This window comes from Sturnus vulgaris, chromosome 3, assembly GCF_052056855.1.
Source record: "Sturnus vulgaris isolate bStuVul1 chromosome 3, bStuVul1.hap1, whole genome shotgun sequence".
Lineage (NCBI taxonomy): Eukaryota > Metazoa > Chordata > Aves > Passeriformes > Sturnidae > Sturnus > Sturnus vulgaris.
The window spans coordinates 94,752,140-94,773,365 of NC_142245.1; the positions used below are offsets into that span (position 1 = coordinate 94,752,140).

Here is a 21,226-nt window from a genome sequence, read left to right on the forward strand (position 1 = left end):
TTGTTTGCTCTAAATAATGATTTCATGGGACCAGTAAATGCTCTTCATTACAAACGAAGCTTTCACAATGAACCCTTAGATTTATAGGTTACTGGAACAGAACAAAAGTTGATTGATATGTTGATAACCTCATACAGTTTCCAATAAATCTTTTAGTGAAAACAAGGAAATTACTTGGAAAGAAATAAGTAATAATGTAAATACTCTTGCTTTTGTCATAATGAGCCAAAAGATTTTTAGAAAAACACTTCAACAGCCAATTTTTGAACAAGAAAACTTCACAGATGAATTTATTTGCACAGGGACTTTGCAACTTTATAACTTCAATTAATTTTTCCTTTCTAACTCAAACTCCTAAGTCTGTTCTTTTCTTACAGTGTCCAAATACCAGTGACAATAACTCAGTACACACACTCCAAGAGAGATCAGCAGATTGGTTTTCCTATTCCTGTCTGAGATAGTTTTAAACCAAGGATCTCATGCAACATGCTATTAGCTCTATTAACATACATATGTGCATTCTGGTGGAGGGAGGGTGTGGACCTTTTGAAGAAGTAATGGCTGAAATAATGACACCCTAATATGGATAGGAAAGGTGGGTTTGGGGTTTTTTTCCTCTTTGCTTGTGAAGATACTGTAGCACAGATTTGGCACTATACATGGGGCTCAGGAGAGGGAGCAGGAAGAAGCACATGGCAGTTTTCCCCCATGCTATTGGGGAAAACCCATGAAAATGTAAACCCCTTCATGTACCTACAGCATAAATAGCCTAAAATAGATAAAGATGTAAACACACAAGTATGTTATAAAAATTTACCTGAAGATAATAAGGTTCCCCCCCTCCTTCCACAGGTAACACAAAATGAAAAATAGGTCTTGCTAAGACAATTGGATCTGCTGCATCATGATGATGTTATCAGATATCCTACCATCTAGGACATATTTTTTATCTTCATGATAAAACCCACAACACCCCAAAGCTCTAGACTGCTTAGATTGTCATGGTAATCAGCATTCTTGCCAAGGCTTCTGTTTCTTCAGGCAGGCTGAGCCAGCATATTTTACCACAGACACAAATAACAAGATCTTTCATGCAGCCTCTCTGCAGGAGAAAAAGTGAACTAATTGCAAAAATAGTAAGGAACAAAAAACCTGGGTTATCCTGCATTTATTGTCATGTGTTATGGCTGAGGCAGCAGGACATTTAATTTCATTTTGATTAATTCCTTTCAAAAATTCTTCTGTATGAAGTCAGGCTTCTCATTTTTGCTTTGTCCATTAGCAATTCTTTTTTGCCTGAAAGATGCAAGAAATTCTTCAGAGCTCTTCCAAGTGATTAAAGACAAACATGGCATTCTTCCTGATTCAGCATCCATCTGACTAAACTGTAATACTTGTTGCTTGTCTGTGTAATGGGGAAAAGAAACAAAAGGAGAGGAAGATATTTGTTCAACATGAGTAAAAAAATAAAAATTGGGTGTGCCAGTTTTTTTTTTTCTGTTATGGCTGTTAATACTGCCCCACTTCATTCATTTCAAAACATTTACTTTGTGTCATAGATAAACACGGCACAGAACCTGATAAACGGGCACTGCAGCCTGGAAAGATCCCATAATCGCATCACTGACAGGACAGTGGGTTAAGATTACAAAAAGAGACAAAAAAAGAAAGAATACATTGTCTGTCAGAAAGGGTAGACAGGAGACAAACAAATGTCTTCAGTTCAGAAAGTTTTAAAACTATTTCAGCTTTGCATCATTTCTACATTTGGTTAATTCTGTAGGCATAAACTTTAGCCTTTTAAATTTACAGATACCTTCCATCTCATATTTGATAAAAATATTCTCTTTTAAGCTTTTAATATCAAGAGCATACTATTTCAATTGATGGAAAAAGTATTTTAACAAAAAAATAAAATAAAAAGAGGATGGGGGCTTTTTACTTCAACTTAAGAGCTGATCAGAACTGCAGATAAATACAGATTATGCCACACAAAAAAAGATAAATTCCTGTTTTTAAAATACCTATTTTCCACATTCTTTGTGTTATGTCACAACAACACACAGACAAAAGCTCTTTTTAAGTGCTACAATTAGGAAGACAGACAGCAGTCAGACCCAGGCTGAATCTGGATGCTAAATACCACCACAGATCTTGCAAAATTTCATGCTCATGAAGAAAGCCCCAGTTCCTCCTACCCTTTATCTGCAAATCAATAGGATCAAGCCAAAAAGTGCATGAGGCAAGTGTTCTTGCAGAAACAAAAAAGGGGGGAGGAGGGGAGTCTGGTGGCTGGGTGTGTGAGGAGGAGATTTTCAAAGGCAAAAAACACACAGAGGACAGCTATTGTTTTTTAACATAATTTTTAAATGCATTGATTTTTTTTTTCTGAAATAATAGTCACACAATGCTGAGAATGACAAACTCTATCTGGAATTACTTCAAACAATTAAATTAGTTACTAAAAATCCAGTTTTCCCTTTCACCACTGCTCACATCCTTAGCTTTATGTGTGGCAACCAGAGTAATGAGAGTACAAAACTTGATTGAACTTGTTCATCTTATGGCATTATCACTCTGAGAGCTCTGTAAATGCTTCAGGGAAATTCTCGCATTTCTAAAAATTTCTATTTAGAGTTTTCAAGACTGAAAAAAATCTGATATAGTGGAAACATTGCCTTCAAGTTAAATTAAGTAGGAAAGTGCTAATTTAGAATCAGAAAGAGGAATATATGTTCTCATAACTGCACACAGCACACAGATTTATTACTTTTTCTGTGCTTTGTTATCCAGTGCAATGACACTTCTTAAGCTTACTTCAATAATAAACTCACTTAGGTTGTGTTTACAGCGACCTGCTGGGGCATAAGCAAATTTTAAAAATGTTTGGTTTGGTTTTCAAAAGTTTGGTTGCTCTGCAAGTTGCAAAGCATTCTTGGCACCATTTGCCTTCTCATCCATTATCCTCAAATTATTTATAATTCAATATAATACAGGTAAGGAGTTGAAAGAGTTACATTAATTTTAAAGCCCAGATTAAGTCAGTGAAGCTTCATTAATAGTTTTCTTAAACAGTTTATTTTAGTGACACAGAAGTAAGATAAAAGAACTCTGCACTCACTATCAAGTGCACTTTGAATACCATATGAACACACTGGAAATAATAAAAGCACCCCAAATGTCTGTCCCCTCTTGCAATTTCGTAAATCCATGATGACCCGTAAGAAGTCAACTGAAGAAATCAACTTTCTTCCATGAAAAACCATGATAAAGGAAGAATGAAGTAGAACCTCAAGCACAAACAGTTCAGCAGTCCGGGGCATGGTAACAATAAATCTGGAAGACCTGGACATAAACAGGCATGCTGTTACCAAGAAATATGAATATTTTATGTTTTAACGTTTAAAAAGTAATTTTAAAAATTGAAGGCTTCTGTATAATTAGGAATGTCATCTTTGTAATCAGTGGTACTCATTTACTTTTAAAGTTCACAGGATATTATGGAACAAAAAGCAGAAATGCATCTATTATATTTAAAGAACTCAATAAATATTTTTAGTTGCTTCTATCATGGCCAATGAAGGAAATAAGTGCACAATGCTTCAAATGGCACATATCTAATTATTATTTAGTGAAAAATATTAATACAATTGGATCTAAAACACACTGGCAGGAGTTGCCTGCTCTTATTCCAACATGCAGTTTTAAAACATTTATCTTTTTATTCATTATTCTGGATTGCAATAAGACACTTAGGACTGCAAAGATCTACCTTCCTTTCAAATGACTTTCCCAAATGTTTCAATTTTCTACAAATATTTGAGTGTCTTGAAATACACAAAACCTTTCAGTAAAAAAAAAATAAATTAAAATGTTACTATCCCCGAATATTTTTAGGTATTATATAATTTGCTAACTTATACAGGTTACAAGTCAAAACACACTGCCAGACATAACAATCTAAACGTTTATTATTTATTCTTGATACATTCCAGAGATTTCTCTGATGAGATACCCTTCCCTTTACAGACATGTATTTCTCGACAATTAAAATCTGCCGAGCTCCTTATGTAAGTGTAAAATAGAAATAAGTATTGAAAGCATGCAGATACCAGGAAACGAGTGAATTTTTAAAGTTACCATTATTTTCGTATAACTAATCATTTGTGGCCAAACACCCTGCTGACTGTGCTCCAGGATAAATGGCATCTCAAGCTGTTTCCTTTTTATTTCAGATGAGATTTCGTAGCAGAGACTAGGTGTTTGTCAGGATGGTGAGCCTTGTGCTAGGAAACATTCATGCCTGCAGAAGCTTCCAGATCAGGCCAACTTTGTAAAATAGTAGCTGGCCTCATATTCAGCAAGAACTTGAAAACAGGTTTCAAGAAACTTGGTCACCACTGGACAGCCTCTTGCTTCTCCCAGCTTGAAAGCACTACTTAGGTTGCATTCCTACAGCTAGAAAGCAACATGGTATTTTCAACCCACTCAATCTCCTACTTGTAACCACTAATTCTTCAGTTCCAGGAGAGAAAACTGCAGTTAAATATTCTTTCAGTCTAGTACTCAGCTGACACATCACTCTTCTGCCCTTCCTCAAAGGGCACCTGCACCAGCAGCTTTGCAGGGAGAGGGGTGAGCTGCAGGGCAGGAGAGACCCTGCAGGAGAAAGGCTGATCTGGACAAGCAAGTGCTCCTGCCAACACTGCCCTTCACTGACACTTCACAGTCACACGGGACATCCAGCAGCATGCCACTGGCATCCATAAACCACGTCCTCACACAGTCACACAGGTGGAAAGCATCTATTTTGCTGGGGTAGATAAACATCTAGGACAAAACTGTGTATGCAAAAACACATGAGTGAGCACTCCTTCCCATGGGAAGCAGATGGGAGCCAAGGACTTTCATTCCCCTTGCACTCACAGTTGTGCTAAGCCAGCACTGCAGGGAACCCAGATCCCTGTGGTACAAGCACGCTGCTAATTACACACAGCTCGCACACACATCCAAAGCATGACCACAATGCCAGCATTACTAGCCTCTGTGGAAAACAGTTACAAAAAAACCCCAACCAAACTAAAGAACATACACTCATGCAAAAAGTGTTTCCAGTGATGGAAACAAAAACAAAACCACATGAATTAACAGGCTTTCCCTGCAAATAAATGACAAAGAAATAAGTACAAATGCCTCTTCAGTGTTTTGCAAATACACACATTACATACTAATTATGTTGTTGAGCATGCACAACAGATATTGTTCTTCTGGATAAAAAAACAAATTCAAAACCAGAGTCAGAAGAGTAATGAATCTGCCTGCTCAAGTTTCAGAGAGCCTGCTAACAGCAGCACGCCTAAAACCAAAAAAATTGCATTCCTGGAAATAAAGCCCAGGTCTGTGGATGTTAGTAGAGATTTACCAATAGCAAAAACCCTGAAGTTTACAAACGACTCACAGTGCTAAAAAATTAAGTCTTAATTAGCTAAAATTTAAAAGAACTGAGTTGCAAAAACCCAAAAGTCTAAAATAAAAGCATTAAGGCATGAAGCAGGCTGTCCTGAGAAAAGCAGGAGCAACACCAGCAGATTCGTACTCCTTTGTAAAACCTCAACGTGCTTTTCAGTACTGGCAACCCGATAACCAGAAAGGCAGCTAAGTAAAATCAGTGGTTTGTAGCCATTTACTTTAAATACTCAGCACACTGGTGGCACTGGTATTTCCTGCTACCACTAGAAACAGATCAAACCTGGTCCCAAGGATGTCTTTTCCACTTCTGCACCATATTAGCACATTCTGACACACAAATTTCACCAAGAAATTTTGCTGGTGCTGTAAGGAAAGCCTGTCCAGACGTTATTTGGAATTCTGCACAAATACATGATAGATCCCTCCCTATGCTGAAAAGCACCTATCCATATTAAAGGCTACTAGCTTTCCATCAGTATTCAAAGAAATACCAATACACTTAACCCTTAGTACCCCCGAGGTCACCCACCTGGGTTGGTATAAATGCCACCAGGCAGCTGAGCTGAGGTACAACAGGTCTGCTGAGGGTGGCTGTGCAGCCGAGCTTAGCCCCAGCTACTGCACACACGACCTGCTGAGCTCACCTACAACGTGCTGCCAAATGGACAATCCACACAGGGAATAGGAAAACTAGAGAGCTCTAATGAAACAGCAGACGACTACAAAGTCATTGAGAAAATGAAATATCCAGCTTTGGCAGTGGAAGGGCAGAGCACATTAAGGTACCATAAGGTAACATAAAGTACAAATGACATACAAAGGAAAACCAGAAAAAATTTCTAGAAAACAGTTTTCATTATGTAGTCAACAATTTTATGAAAAAATAACCATTTTAAAGGAAACTTCCACCAGTGAGAACAGTCTGGCTTGTTATTTACTTGTATAATTCTTTTTTCTATCAGTTATCAACTATTAATATCTAGTTTTCCAAATAATTCCTTTTAATTTGAAGCAATTGCTGTTTAATGGTTTGAGGTATATGCATTTCTCTAATACAGTCTTTTTAATTCTAATTAGCAATATAAAACTGCTGAATCATCTAGCAATAGCTTGGACTAAAAGCTCTTTAAAAGCAATTGGAAACCCTATGAAGCAGAAGGCAGCCAGACACACCCTGAAGATCTAAAACAGGGAGTATGAGGTCTCACCTCTATAGAAGAAAACATACAGCTCGGGTACATAAACTGACTATCGTACTAAAGGAAAGTTGAAAGTCAACCAAAGCAAAAGCCTGCATTTTTAGGTCTTGGATCATTCCAGCAACACCTTTCTACATGGATGATGCAGTCTGGTTAAGAAGTTAGCAAAGGATTTTGACTTCATCTTTGGATCATGTTATTTACCTCCACCTTGCCAGCAATTGTACATACTTCCTATACTGAACTTTCAGATGACTTAGGCAAAGGGATGCCAAAACCCTAGATCATTGGTCCAGACTGAACAACCCTTTGTCTAGCAATGTCAGCACTTAAGCACTTACTGGGTCCCCCCAAAAGCACCACTCAGAACACCTAAAAGCCTCTGACTTCCCACAGATACTGACATGCAGTCATTTATGCACTAGCCCACCTCCACAGCAACAGCCCAGACAGGGATCAGAAGATGCACACAGCTACAGGAATCCATTGTCCTTTTGGACACATACCAAAGGTTTCTTGTTCCCATTACAACTCCATCTAACACTCCGAGCATGGAGTGCAACCTGTTCACATTTTTAAAAATAATTAAGATTTAACTATTTGTGTTTTCCCCTTGATGAATTCTAGACAAAGAAACCAACTAGGTATTAAATTTTACAGCAATTTACTGTATCTTTTACTAAATAAAGTATAAACTAGAACAGAATGGTTATGTCCTGTAAATCCAGGACAAAAGTGGAAATATTTTGGATTTCAGCTGGCTTCTTACATCCTCATTTCTATGGTTACCCCTTCATCCAGCCTAAAGAGCACTACTAAGATGGACTGATTTGTAAACTAAGCATAATATATGCAAAATATGACAAATCCATTATCTCAGCAACTAATGAGGAGGGAGTTTTATAGCATCCCCGTACTTTGTATTTCTTTTAATTATTATTTGAGCACATCTTGATCTTCTTTGCTGTAACATGGTCCAGTTTTAGCTCAAAAGAAACCCCTGTGGAATTCAAGCAAACTCAGGAAAACAGTAATTTTTACATCACTGAACTCTCAGAATTCCTATTTTACAGTATTCTTTTAAGACATCTGTTACCAGAAATTCTATCACCTTAGTGGATAGTGGGCAACAGTGGTGCTTCCTTGGGACCTTTCAGTCCAACAGCCTCAGAGTCATTTTCAGAGCCCCCTTTCATTAGCCATGGAAGCTCTGCCTTGGCCCTAAGACTGGTCAAAGAAAACCACCATAAGCAAACATCATCATTCAGACATTCAGTTAGTCCACATGGAAGTCAGGAAGGAATTTCTTCCAGTATAAAGCGTCTTGTTAAGAACTGGTTTTGTGCATTTGTTTTTCACTGCCAGGTTTTGATACAGTGGTGGCTACTGTGAAAAGCTGCCAGAAGCTTCTCCTATGTTCAGCAGAGCCAATGCCAGCCAGATCTGAGAGAGCTGCTGTGGGGAAAATGAACTCCACCTCAGCTAGACCCAGTACAGTTGGCAAGTGTTCTTCTCATGCAAATATGAATGGGTCACCATCTGATATGCGTGGGGAAGCAGCAATCCCAGCCAAAGTTAATTTTACTTCTACTTCCCTTTGCAATACAGGAGACTGCTAAGATCCTCCAGATAAATTATACTTAAGCAATTCACTGCTCCCAGGGCAGCACCTGCATTTCCTTCTGTCCCCCCTGCCAACATATAGAATGGGAAAATACAGAGACGGGGATGTCACCCATCAGTTGGCATCCCCATGGCACAGGAGCACAGGCATCTTCCCTTCCAGCCCCTAGAGAAACTTCTACCAGCATAAGGTTATCCAGAAACTATCATGCTTTCATCTAAACAAAGTTATTAAGCTCAACAACAGACTATTTAACAGTAAGATATATTCTTGCAATAACCCTTCTTTGACCTACTAAAGCATCTTTGTCATTCATTTTAATGAAAATATGATTAAGGTTAGAGAGATTATTTCAATGAGGAAGAAAAAAGAAAATCTATACAGGGGGTTGGAAAGGTCTTCTCCCAAAAGTGTTCGAAAAGTATGTTTTCCTCAGATTACTAGGCATAGTTTCAGTTCCTCCATGCAGGAAAAGCAAGCAGTACCTAATAAATGTCTCATTCAAAAATTCATATTTTATTTAAGTTATTGGAATGAAGACAAACTTTTATCTGACTTTTATCTGAGACAAGCTCATGCACATGGTAAGAGAATGATAACAATTTATAAATAATGTGAATCTTTCTGTAAACTCTAGAGTACAATCACTACAGAGGCTTTAGGCATGGTTAGTGAGTATTTATTGAGTTCAGTGAAACAGAAGAAAAAACCTCCCAAAAAAAAATAATTCTCAGTTCTTGGCCAGCAATTTATATCAGCCAGTTAATGATAGATACAAGTCCTAAAAAGGCAAAGGAAATACAGAAAAAAATAACTCACCTTCTTCTTACATGTTGGCTCACTGAAATCAAAATTTCAGAGCTTAGTTTCAACTGTTCATTGAAAGAATACTCAAAAATCAGCACAAATTCTGTTACAATATTTGGGGTGTTCTTAAGCAATCAACACTAGTTACCACCAACCAATGATCAGGTTTTGCTGCAATCCCCTGAAAAGCCTTTACCTCAATTACTCTTTGTGATTAACATGTCTGGCCTTGTCCCCACACAGAGCTAGCAAGTAAAGTCAAGTCACCTTAAAAAGCAGCTGAGTAAACAGGAAAAAACCCAAGAAAACTACTACATCTTATTATTCAGAAAGAAAGCATCAAATACTATCAAAATTATGAAGTCACCCACCTAGAAATCCATAACAGTAACATCATATAATATGTTCTAAACATCTAGCAAAGTTTTTACCTATTTTCTTCAAAATAAGATATAATTACATTTATGTATACTGTGTTTTCTTTGTGGGTGCTAAAACCAGAAACGAGCTATTTATTAGATATTTATTTTCTTTCTATTTTTTTCCAACACTCAAATATACTTGGCTAGCAGAAGAAATACGTAATTAAGAGTGACATGTCACAACATAAATGACTTTCACAAAGTCTTCATTACACAACTTAATTGTCACATAAAATAATAAATCCTTACCTTAAACAATGCATTTTCCTTCATTTACTGAGAGAAATGTGACCTTTAGAAATAAATAAATTGTTCTGTTACAGATGGGATGTCAGACACCAGCAAGCTATTGCCAGTTTCAAAAACAAGGAGCCATTCATAACTACAATTCATATTCTGTTCTCATTCTTCTGAAATCTTGGCTCCCTTTTTACAATCATTTGTAACTGTCTGTATGCTGACAATAGATACCTAACAATATTGTTTAGCCCATGACCAACTCCTTTTATATCTGCAGCTTAATTTAAGCAATTCTTCTTTCCCCAATCACAGTAAATAAATACAATCTTAGAGTCTTCAATGTTCTGTACTTTCAGAAACTAAATCATAAACATACAAATGCTTCTCTTGTTAATATAAAAAAAGCCCAATTTAACCACCTCTTGTCTTGGTTGCAAAATTAGCTATTTAAAATTGTTACAACATAAATAAACCATGAAATTTTTCACTAAACAGTAGAAAAGGTACCTAAATAATCTGAAAGAAATACATATAGGATACAGAATAAAAAGCAGCTCCCCTAGCAGAGACATAAAGTGATCTCTACAGCAAAACACAGCAGCTCCCTAGCAGCTCATTACTAAACAAAAATTTTTATAAGTTGGTGAGTTTTTTGTTGAGTTTCAGTTTTTTGGGGTTGGTGGGGTTTTTTGTTTTAGGTTTTTTTGGGTTTTTTTTTTTTGTTATAATGTGTAAGGTCATTCCAATGGAAACTTTTATGAGAGCACAGTTGTTTCTACTTCACTCTTACCCAAGGACTCAGGCCAGACTTCCTTCTCAGAGACAGAGGAGCAAGGACTATTTTAGTGTTCTGACCCTGACCGGGAAACAACAAAAAGTAACTGCGGAAAGACACAATCACAGCACTCAATTGCCTACAGGATATCCAGATTTAAGTCCTTGGGCTCCTTGCTCTATATCATGTCTCCATATCAGGCACAAAGAAATATCCCACTCACAGGTTGAGAGAGCTGATTTTTTATATAAAAAGGTGTACAAAATTGGTGTCTAGGAGACATTTTTAGTCTATTACCAGTTTTAGAAAAAAAAACCAAACCCTTCATTTCAAAGAAGAATATCTTAAATCCCAAACTTCAGCATGACAAGGCTTCTTATCTAGCTTTACCCAAGGAACTGAGGACAATGGTGTGGGTGAGTGAACATCCAGCTCTCCACTACACTTGGTCCTTAAGGGCATCTCTCATACTTCTCAAATGAAAATGATTCTGTCTCAGGTAGAGAAAACATTTTGCAATAATATGAAGACTATGCTTACAAATTAATTCTCACAATGTCTATGTACAAACACTGAAATTTCAGTATTTCACTTGGAAATTTTAACATATCATTCATGTTAATTTTCTATAAATGGGAGACAAACAAAAGTATACTCAGTATAAGGAAATACACCCAATGCTTTCTAATAGTTTTCAGAGAGAAATCATATGAGGCATAGTGCCATGTATCAGAAAGAGTGAGACACAGACATATTCAAAGAAAATGAAACTGCAAAACTAAGCCTCCTTGAAACAGAAAGTACCCCCAGTTTCCTTTGGGCAAGAAGTTGTTTCGCAGGTATTCATCCTGCCAGGCAAACAAACACAGCTCTCCAAAGGAAACCAGCCCTGATAAACACCTCTCAAGTCCTCACTTAAAGACAAGGACTTCCACTTTGTGAGATGACCAGATATTTTCCAAGTAGAGCAACGAAAAGCTGCCAGACATGACATATCCTAATATAGCAGTAATCTCACAAGTACAGGCCATCACACATAAACACTATCCTAACATTCACATGCAGCCTCCAGTCCCAGCTGTTCACTGTGAAGGTAAGTCCTGTACATGAGAGACTGAATGTGACTCCAGATTCTCACAACTATCAGCTTTGTAATTCTTCCCTCCACAATCTGCAGTCCACAGCATATCCTCGTCTTGTCTAAATGGGTTTGATTAAGGACACTCCATTACAGAAACCAATTAAAAGCATAATTCTAACTTACAGCCGCAATAAAATTTTCCATTTTTATTTAGCTTTCAAGAAAGGGTTTTTTTGTTGTTGACAGAACAAGGATCATCCTCTATTTTATTTCACAAGATAGCCATGTAATTCTTTTATGTAAGAAATTCTAAATACCTGCACTTCATGCCTAAATTCATATGTACAGACTCACTAAAGAAGGGAACACAAGCTAGCACTATCATCACAAGTATCCATTTTGGAAGTATTTCTTTGGATTTTGCTCTTAGCCAAGGAAGCCTTTGCATCTACCCCATTCCAACTGCTCCCTGGTTGCTAAAACATAGATTCCCTCAACATACACAGAGAAAAATACTAGGAAATTTTTAATCATGGCTAGAAGAAGAAGAAGTTCTTTGTAAAGCAATCTAGAGGACAGAACACATAGGCAATAATTTTTCCAAGTTACTCACTACTTGAATTTGCTCTGAGGTAGGAAAGGTAACCAGCACAGACTTGTCACTATGTGATTAGCAATGCATGAATGGAATGTCCAAACACCTATGAACAGATAAGTTGCATAAGCAGAATAAATTAAAACAAATCAAATATGTTACATTCCATTCTTTTATCACATGTAGTTTTCCTTATGAAGTAGTGACAGAAGCAGCTTCACTATTGACCTTTACTGAACCTTAACTTATACAAGGTATAGATTCAGATGGCTATGGCTAATGAAAACACATTATTTAACCTTTCACCTATTTTCTTGCAACATCCCCATGAAAAAGATGGTTTACTACTATTTTCCCCCTTTTTATACATTAGGATTGATAAAAAATAAGTTTGGAAAATTTACTGGGCAAAACCATAGAAAACTTACTCAATAAGAATAAGCTGAGATTTATAGTGCAGGGTATAGACTTGTAGATAGAAAGGAGCCCACATGACTTTCAGCACTACAGCTACCTTTGTTAGGAGAAAAAATAAATAAACAAAAAAATTCCCACAACATCATAAGAACTTTCTTTTTAAAAAAGCAATTGATTTTATCTGTGGTCCCAGAGCAGAATTTTAGAATCATTAAGTCAATATAAGAATTTTTTTTAATGGTGTAGCAATGGGTTCAGCACCCAACAGGAATCTCACCTTCACTATGAGCTAGGATAACCCAGCCATGTGATCACTGTCTGAAGGCACTGACAGGTGCTGCTCACCCCTCCTGAACAGACACATGGATGGCCAGTGTACATGCATGCAAAATAAACCTTCATTTGTTTGTTGTTATGTGTATTTGCTGTCATACTTGGCCCTAAAATCCTCACTTCTTTTCCGCCTGCAAAACAGGTAATGAGAATTATCTAGAAAGTTAACTAAAATGTCTTTTAGTGTTGTTATTAAAATTTATCTTCACTGATAATCCCTGATATCCACTGATAATGTGGTTTTAAGAGAGCAATGGCAAACTAAAAAAATATACAAGTTTCACTAGTTTCACACAGCTTTTTCAGATGAAAGAGAAAACACGGAATATTCTGAGCTGGAAGGGACCCACAAGGCTCATCAAAGTCCCACTCCTGGCTCTGCACATGGCTACCCTGGAATCATACCATGTGCCACGTAACCAAGCACTTTTTGAACTCTGTCAGGCTTGGTGCTGGTCTCTGGAGAGCCTGTTCCAACTCCCCCCTACTCCCCTCCTCTCGACCCCCCCGCAAAAAAAAGTATTAATTGACATTGATGCAAGATTTGGTAAAGAAGAATTTCAATTTATGTTAAATAAATCTAATCCCAGCCTATTAAGAACTGACATGTTTGAAAATAAGGACATGATACAGATAGTTCTACATGTCACAAAAACCTTTGCCAAGATAGAACTTGAATTCTGGAATCATACTGTACTGTGCAACCCTGAAATCTTGTCAGAATATCCCACAAGTTGAAATGCTGTACAAAGTTTGAGCTGCTGCCACAATTATTGGCTCTCTTTGAAAAACAGCAGGCTTTGCTCAAGTGGAAATATTGATTCCTTAGGGATGGCTCTTCCCCTACAGCACTACATTGCTTTGGAGATGGATTATCCCATAGAGACAGTTTCACAGGAACTGTCACTAAACAAAACAGAACTAAATTCAGGGTCCTGACCACATGGATTAGGATATGGATAGCCAAGGAATTGTTGCCAACAATAACCTCAGTGATATCTCAGAGCATAAATGAAATTGTCAATAATGTTGGCCAGAAATCTGGCCTATTAAAAGCTGATTTCACAAGTTTCTGCTTCTACATTCCAAACACCCTAGGTAGTATCTAGAAACAGACCTCTATCTGTAGCAGTGCCTAAACTAGAGAGAAAGCAGTTCTGACAATGACAATGACAAGAATGACAATTCCCAAATTCCTAAAGAGTTACAGCTGAACAAAGCTAAGACTAAATCTGTTTTTATACTCAAATGGCTTCATGTAAGTACTGTGTGAACATTAAGTGAAATGCCCTTATAGGCACTAATGTATATTATTTATACATATTAATATATCCATTTATCAACGTATATAATAAAGCGCAAGTCCATAAGTAATATTGTCCTATATAAGGAACAGATAATATTTTACAGAAAAATCACTAACTATAATAGCAACTTAACTGAAATAAGAGCAGGTTCAACCACAGATCTTCATAAATTTATGTTTTGGAATGACCAGAACAAGCACATAATACTTCTCTGAAGTCTCCCAGCATCCAGCCACTAAAAGCCAAATCCTGTTAAGTATTAAAACATATAGTAGCAAGCACTACACAATGATGTGGTTACAGGAAATCAAACAGGATTAAAAAAATCACCACATGCTATGTTCTCTTTGAGCATAAACATAAAAGGCAGTGAGACAGCGTCTTTGTAGATCCTACCTTTGGGCCCTCAGAAACTTGGCTTACACCAGAGGCCATCCAGCTACCAGCATTCAGCAGGCAAGGGGCACTGAGTGTTAACTTTACACAATGAGCCCCTTAGTCCATCATCTGTAATACTCTTCTGTAAGTGGCTGTGCTCTGACTACACGGAGTTGCCATAGGAAACACATACTTCCAGATTTGGACAGCAAGGACCAATTGCTCCCAGGTTTCTTTCCATCATGTTCTAACTACACCAATGAGTGAAGTCCAAGAACAAGACAGGATAAATGACAGGAGCTCACGTTTCATCAGAATACCACTGGGACCAAGCCTTAGGGTGATATGGGGAAAGGGAAAGTTGCAGAGCTAAAATCATTGCTGGAAAGATAATCAAATTCTTACAGAAAAATTGGCTTTAAACTCCAAACTATTTCAATTACCTTCTGGTGGTGGTGGAGGGAAATCCTCTGTGTCCATTCTAGTGTATCCACCGCACCTTTAGCAGACTGGAAAACTCTGCAAAAATGAAGGGAACATGTTTTGTAGATGAACACAATTTCCAAATATCAAGACACTCCTTTTCAATTTGGCCAAGCTCATACCTATTAGCTAATACTATTATGGAAGAGAGGAAATTTCCCTGGCTTCTTGCTTCGATATGAATACAGTCCAAATTTTTATGTACACAGCCCTCAGTATTGGAGCCAATTCTTATAATGATCTCAGTAAGCCAGCTGAAGAAAGATGAAGTTTTTAAACTATTTGGTACTTTGCAGTTCCCACTGTGACAATCACAAGGAGATTACTAAAACATGTTATTTCAATGTCTGTTTTGAGTACATATTCCATCTCAAAATCTTCGTGAAGGGGTGAAGAATAAAAATTATAGGAAGCTTATCAGTTTTCATTACACTTTTCTCTATTCAACAATCAGAAATAAGTTTTAACTATATACTTTGTACACAGATTCTTTCATTTTTTTTTTGCTAATCTTAAAAATTCTGCTTGAGTCCCTTTACTCCCACCTTTTCTAAGGAGAGTGAAGTACTAGCAAGCAAGTTACTGAGGATCTTTTCGTTCATCTTCTTTTCTTAAATGCCATTGATCTCATGTTTTTAGGAAAATAATAACTCTACAAAGCATTCCCCTACTTTGGCACTGAATACACAACTGAAGAGAAAGAAGCCTAGAACCCATGAGAGATATCATCCCTACTTCCCCATAATGCTACTTAATAGTGACATTCCAGTATCATCCAGAAGAAAAATCTATTGTACTAAGCAATGTACACACTCTGCCCCCAGCCCATTTTTACTCTAACTCAAGAGATAGAATGTCAAAAGGATAGATTTCAGAATAAGGCTGAGGAGGAAAAGCAAGTCTCCAAAAGCTACAAAAGAACAGTGGAAGAGCCAATGCTGAATTTTCTGTCCTACTCTTGAGTGGCTCATAGATGTCAATCTGAAGGAGTTATCTCTTCTGCTGGCAACAAAACAGCTCAAACCCTTGGAAAGTCTCCATGGCCCCAATACGAAAAGATTAAGTTGAAGGAGACAGTGAAATTCAAGATACAGTGGCAAAATATTAAACTAAATGGATCAGGAGACAAAGTTCCAATCAATTGCCACTTACAGAAAAAGTGGCAGTGAATAAAAAAAAAAACATACTTCAAAAAAGGATCCAATCCTAGGAGACACCAGGCAATTTGCCTCCCTAACATTGGTTTGCAAGGGTGAATTATCAGGATAGATGTACCAGGAAGGATAACAACTCTGGTAGCACAAGATCCTATTATGATGAGACAATTCATAACAACTTCATTGACCAAGCATACAAAATTCTCTCTTAAACTCTCTGAAGCTTTGGTAACTCTTAATCCAGTCCTAGACAAAAATCAAGTAGCTTCAGACCTAAGGCTCAGAAAGGATTTACCCAACATCTATATATAACACAATAAATTCCATTATGTGCTTTCCCTATACAATGTTCCTTCTAAAGCTTCTCTACAGTTTGTATCTGCAGAGCTCCAAGGCCTGTTCCTGCTTACAGATGTCTGGAATGCATCCCGCCACACCAAAACTGTCAGCCAAAACAAGCGATAGTTATGGTTTGAAGAAATGGCTATTTTCTTATATTTTTTTAAAGCTGCTCATGACTGGAGCATAGGTTTTCAAGTGTGAACACATGTAAGAGCCAGCAAACCTCTGAAAGTGAGTTCTCTGTACCTTTTTAAGAGAGCAGCTAAAAGGCTTTCAGACTATTTTTTTCTTTAAATAGATGATGCAAACTTTTAAACATCTATCAAAGTTAACTTCCAACAATGATTTTTTAAAATCAATTCCTTCCTCACCAGCAAATATTAACAAGACACAGAGCTGAGCCATGGAGCTTGATTTCCATTTTGATCTAGCTCACAGTGACGTGCTTCAAATTACACCAGAATTGTGTCAAAGAAGGACACAGACCCAGTGTTAGAGTCCTAGCCACTGACCTGCTTGCTCCCATCTGAACAGTGCAGTTATTCACAAGAAGAAAGATACACTTTCTCACTTAAGAATGCCTCAGGGGTTGATTTATACATTACATTAAGTCATTTTGAAGTTCCACATATTTTTCACTACTTTTTAGATGCTGAGAAAAACCCTGCAGCAGGAAAGAGAGCTTGTGTATTACAGCTTGCATTAATACCTTCCAAAAAGGAAATAATTGCCATGTTATGTAGCAGACAGCACGTTTATGAATGATCTCTAATAACACCATATTTCAAAGAGAAGTTTTTCACTCTTCTTTAGAGAGGTAGAGGAACTACCTCAACTTAAAGATGTTTAAATCAAGATTAAGGCAGATGATTTAATTTGACTAGCAGCATATGGTACATTCACATTTGTAGCTCAAGTGCTTTTCCCATCAATTCTCCTGCTAACAGAGTTACACAGCACATCTTACAGGTGCATTTGGACAATAACAGTGAAAATCAAAGCTCAAATTAAGCTGAAAGGGATTTATGAATGTTCTCTCATACACTCAAGACAGGTGTTTTCAAAATTAAATCAGGTTACTCAGGGCCTTTGTCCCCCGCCAAGTTCGGAAACACCATGAAGGTGGAGGTTTCACCACCCCCCAGAGCATCCTGCTCCTGAGCTTAACCAGAAACTCCAGGAAGAGTTTTTCCCGTAAGCCCAACTGGAGTCAGCCTTGCAGCAGCTTGCAGCCATTGCCTCCCATTCTCCTGCTGTGCACCCCTGAAAAAAGCCTGGCTCCACCCTCTTTCCAACCCCACCTTGGGAAGCAGAAGACAGCAATTTAATCCCCCTCTTTCCTTTCTTCTCAAAATGACACAAACCTGGTATCCCTCAGCCTCTCCTGACCTCTTCCCACCCCCAACCATAGCAGTGGCCTTTACTGGACTTGCTCCAGTTTGCCAGTCCCTCACTTGTACTGGGGCCTCACAATGAACACTGAACTCCAGATGCAGCATGGAGATCACTAAGTAGACGTTACCCAGTTTAACATAAAAGTATATTTTAAAAATTAACAGCTTTTAAGACACAGAATATCAAGATCTTGTTCCAAAGGTATTTTTAAACTGCAAAATAAAAATACCTTATTAAACATGAAACACATGTGCTATTATTATTCATGCGTATTTCAGCATAAAATTATGAATATGAATACCTGAACAACTGCCCTGATCTACTCAAAATGACACAGAGGCTATAAAAATATGGAGCTCTTTCCCCTCTTGTAACATTGTTTTCTCAAACACAGTATAACCTCTTTTTAATGACTCAAACTGCACCCGTCCAGAGTTACTTAGCTGAAAGTTTAACATTTCCCATTGGCATCCAGATGTGAAAGGAATTCACCTGACTTCGTGCTCATAACCTTCTTTGCTTCAGATGTGGGTAGAGATAGCAGTGATGGCTGTGGGCCACAAAAGTGCTCTACAGATTGTCTCCTTTCCCCCTATTCCAAGCCTAAGGGACTACTGTTAAAAATAAAAACCTACTTGTAGCACAATAGCATGGTTTTATTCCAGATGTTTAGCTAGTAACTTCCTAAATTTGGCACTAAAAATCAGGAACAATCATATTAAATGCATGCATTTTCAAAGAAAAAAACCACAACAGGTCCCTTATTATAATGCAATATATTCAGTTCCTGACCAAGTTTGTAATGCTTTCTAAGTTTTAAGTTGATACCTAAGGAAAAAAGGAATTAAAATACCACATTAAAATCAGATGTTCATGGGCAGTGTTTCCAATGCAGAGAAGTCCCCCACAGTTAAAGCAGTCAGAAATCCAATGGCACTCACACCAGAAACCAAAATTATGCAAGTGTGAAATGGTCCCTAAGGACAGCTCCCAGCACTTCAAATTTTCCACCAACTACACTCACCTTTGACCATGGAAGCTGCTACTGAATGAAGTGGGAGTCTGTGATGTTCCACAGCAGACTTCACAACCTCAAAGTGCTAACACCTGCAAAATCTGAGACTGAAATTCTGATTCCACAGCAAAGGGCAGTTTCAGCAAATGAAACAAAGGCAAAGACACCTTTATTCTTGTCCGGAGACTATAGAAGAATGTCCGCATTCCTCTCTGAGACTCAGTTTTCCTTTCTCCTAACCTCTGGTAACTCCTTTTGCCTCCAGGACTAAGCTTCTCAGCTGCATCTGCATATCTGATTTTGTTCAATGGTTTCCTCTAATTGTGGGACAAACAACAGACTATCAGTTCCCAGCTAAATGATTACAAATACTGATCAACATCTGCGTTTCCACTTCAACAAAACTATTTTCCAACAGCCACTACTTGTGCAGAAGTCACAATGCAACAAAAATGGCACCGGCACAAACTCTGCCAAAACTGCAAGACAGTGCAGCATTCAGACCTGGGACACAGTACTTATGTACTGAGCTCCCAAAGGGCACATGCATCCAAGCTTTCTCAGCTCTGTCACCCTAAGAACTGTAAAAGGGACTCACATACCTTCTCTTTACGGTGTGTGCACTGTAACTGCAGCAACATCAGGCTTCTTCATTCTTAACACTGCAGAGAGAATGAACATTTCACAATAGGAAACAGAAGCTGAATCAAGAAGACTAATTTCTAAGAAACTATGACTTGTGGAGAAAGCTTAGTCCAAGGAGAAATGCAATGTCTCTGAGAAAGCCTGAAAGTCTAAAAATTAAACTAAAAAACCCCATCAAAACAAGAAACTTGCGAAGGTAAAGCCCATGAATATCTAAAATACCATTGTGTCCACATCACTTAGTGAATATTGCTGTATAATGCCCAATTGAGTCTTCTTCCACCTAGAACTACAGAAACTCCCATTGGGAAGTAACTCTTGCTGAAATATGATATGGAGACTCTTCCAGCAGTGCAGAGAAATGACAAGATAGAAGAAAGCAGAAGATAGAAGTTTAATTGCCTATTTTTTCCTCCTATAGCTCTCTAACAAGACAGAAAAAATAAAAACTGCTTGTACAATTTGTTCTCCATACAAGCTATTTCTAAGAAACATAGATCGTAAATTTTTAAGAGGTTTCTACCGTGAGTATGAATGAAGCAGCCATCTATATATGGCAGCTTCCCATCCCATGCTGTAAGCCATTAAAGAAGTCTGTATCAAGACTGGATCATTATTTCTTTTAATGCATATTTAGTTTTATTAATAGCTAAGAGTCCTGTTCTATACAAATTTTATCCTTAAATTTATCAAAGAAAATTACTGAAATCGTAAGCAATGGAATAAAAAGGGAAGTACATAGGTTCAGGTAGAAAATTACAAGAAAGCCCAATTCCTGACAAAGTTGGGTGACATTCTATTTCTTACAGCAATTCAAACAAGGCCAGATCTGCAGAGATGAGCATTTTTCAGAACTGAGAATCCACTTTGACAAAAGCTATTTTGCTTCTTTTTCTGCTCCCCCTTCTCACACCAAACAGTATCCTGCTCAGGGCCAGAGAAAATACAGCAGCAGCAAGCCCTGAAAAAGAAGCAATCTACAGAGATACCCCAAAAACATGGCTGAAGATGGGTTTTCTAATCTTTCTTTTTAAAGGACTTACAACTTCTCTTCACCTAGATTCCTGCTCAGTACATCACCTAGAGGAAGGGAAAAGAGGAGGGAAGCAAAGATTGCATTTGTAGATTTGTCTAAAGATCCTGATAACAGTGAAATCAGCACTGTTAAATTTTTAGTATTTATGTTCTTTTCTTCTACAGATTATTATTGCAAGTCAAATTAAAGAATCAATACTTGATAGATTCATTCAGGTTGGCAGGTCATGTAGTCCAACCTGCTTCTCCAAGCCAGGTCCTCTACCAAGTGAGACCAGGCTGCTTTATTTACTGAGATACTGAAAAATCCCTAAAGACAGTCTGCACAACCATGTCAGGCATCCTGCCACTTTGTTTTGTTGTTTTTCTGGAAAAAACAATGATCTTATATCTAGCTAGAACTACTCTTCAGTTATGACCACAGCCTGTGATCCTGCCCCCTTCCTCATAGTCTGCCAGCTGGTGGGAGCACACTGCCAGGCCCCCATAAAGCTTCTTTCTCCTCCA

General features: G+C 37.7%; 1 protein-coding gene across 4 annotated transcripts in view; it reads right to left on the reverse strand.

The window, feature by feature from the left end:
- ARHGEF10 (Rho guanine nucleotide exchange factor 10) overlaps nt 1–21,226 on the reverse strand; it is a 109,686-nt gene that overhangs the window by 81,682 nt on the left and 6,778 nt on the right. For 2 of the 4 annotated variants that reach the window (XM_088162301.1, XM_088162303.1), the window contains exons 2-3: nt 19,642–19,701; nt 15,091–15,166 (exon numbers count right to left, since the gene is read on the reverse strand). In XM_088162301.1, coding sequence (XP_088018427.1) covers nt 15,091–15,127 — 37 coding nt within the window. In that variant the 5' untranslated portion in view covers nt 15,128–15,166; nt 19,642–19,701. Of the gene's footprint in view, nt 1–15,090; nt 15,167–19,048; nt 19,132–19,641; nt 19,702–21,226 lie in introns of those variants that run through there. The other 2 variants (XM_088162302.1, XM_014869528.2) reach the window with 2 other exon arrangements.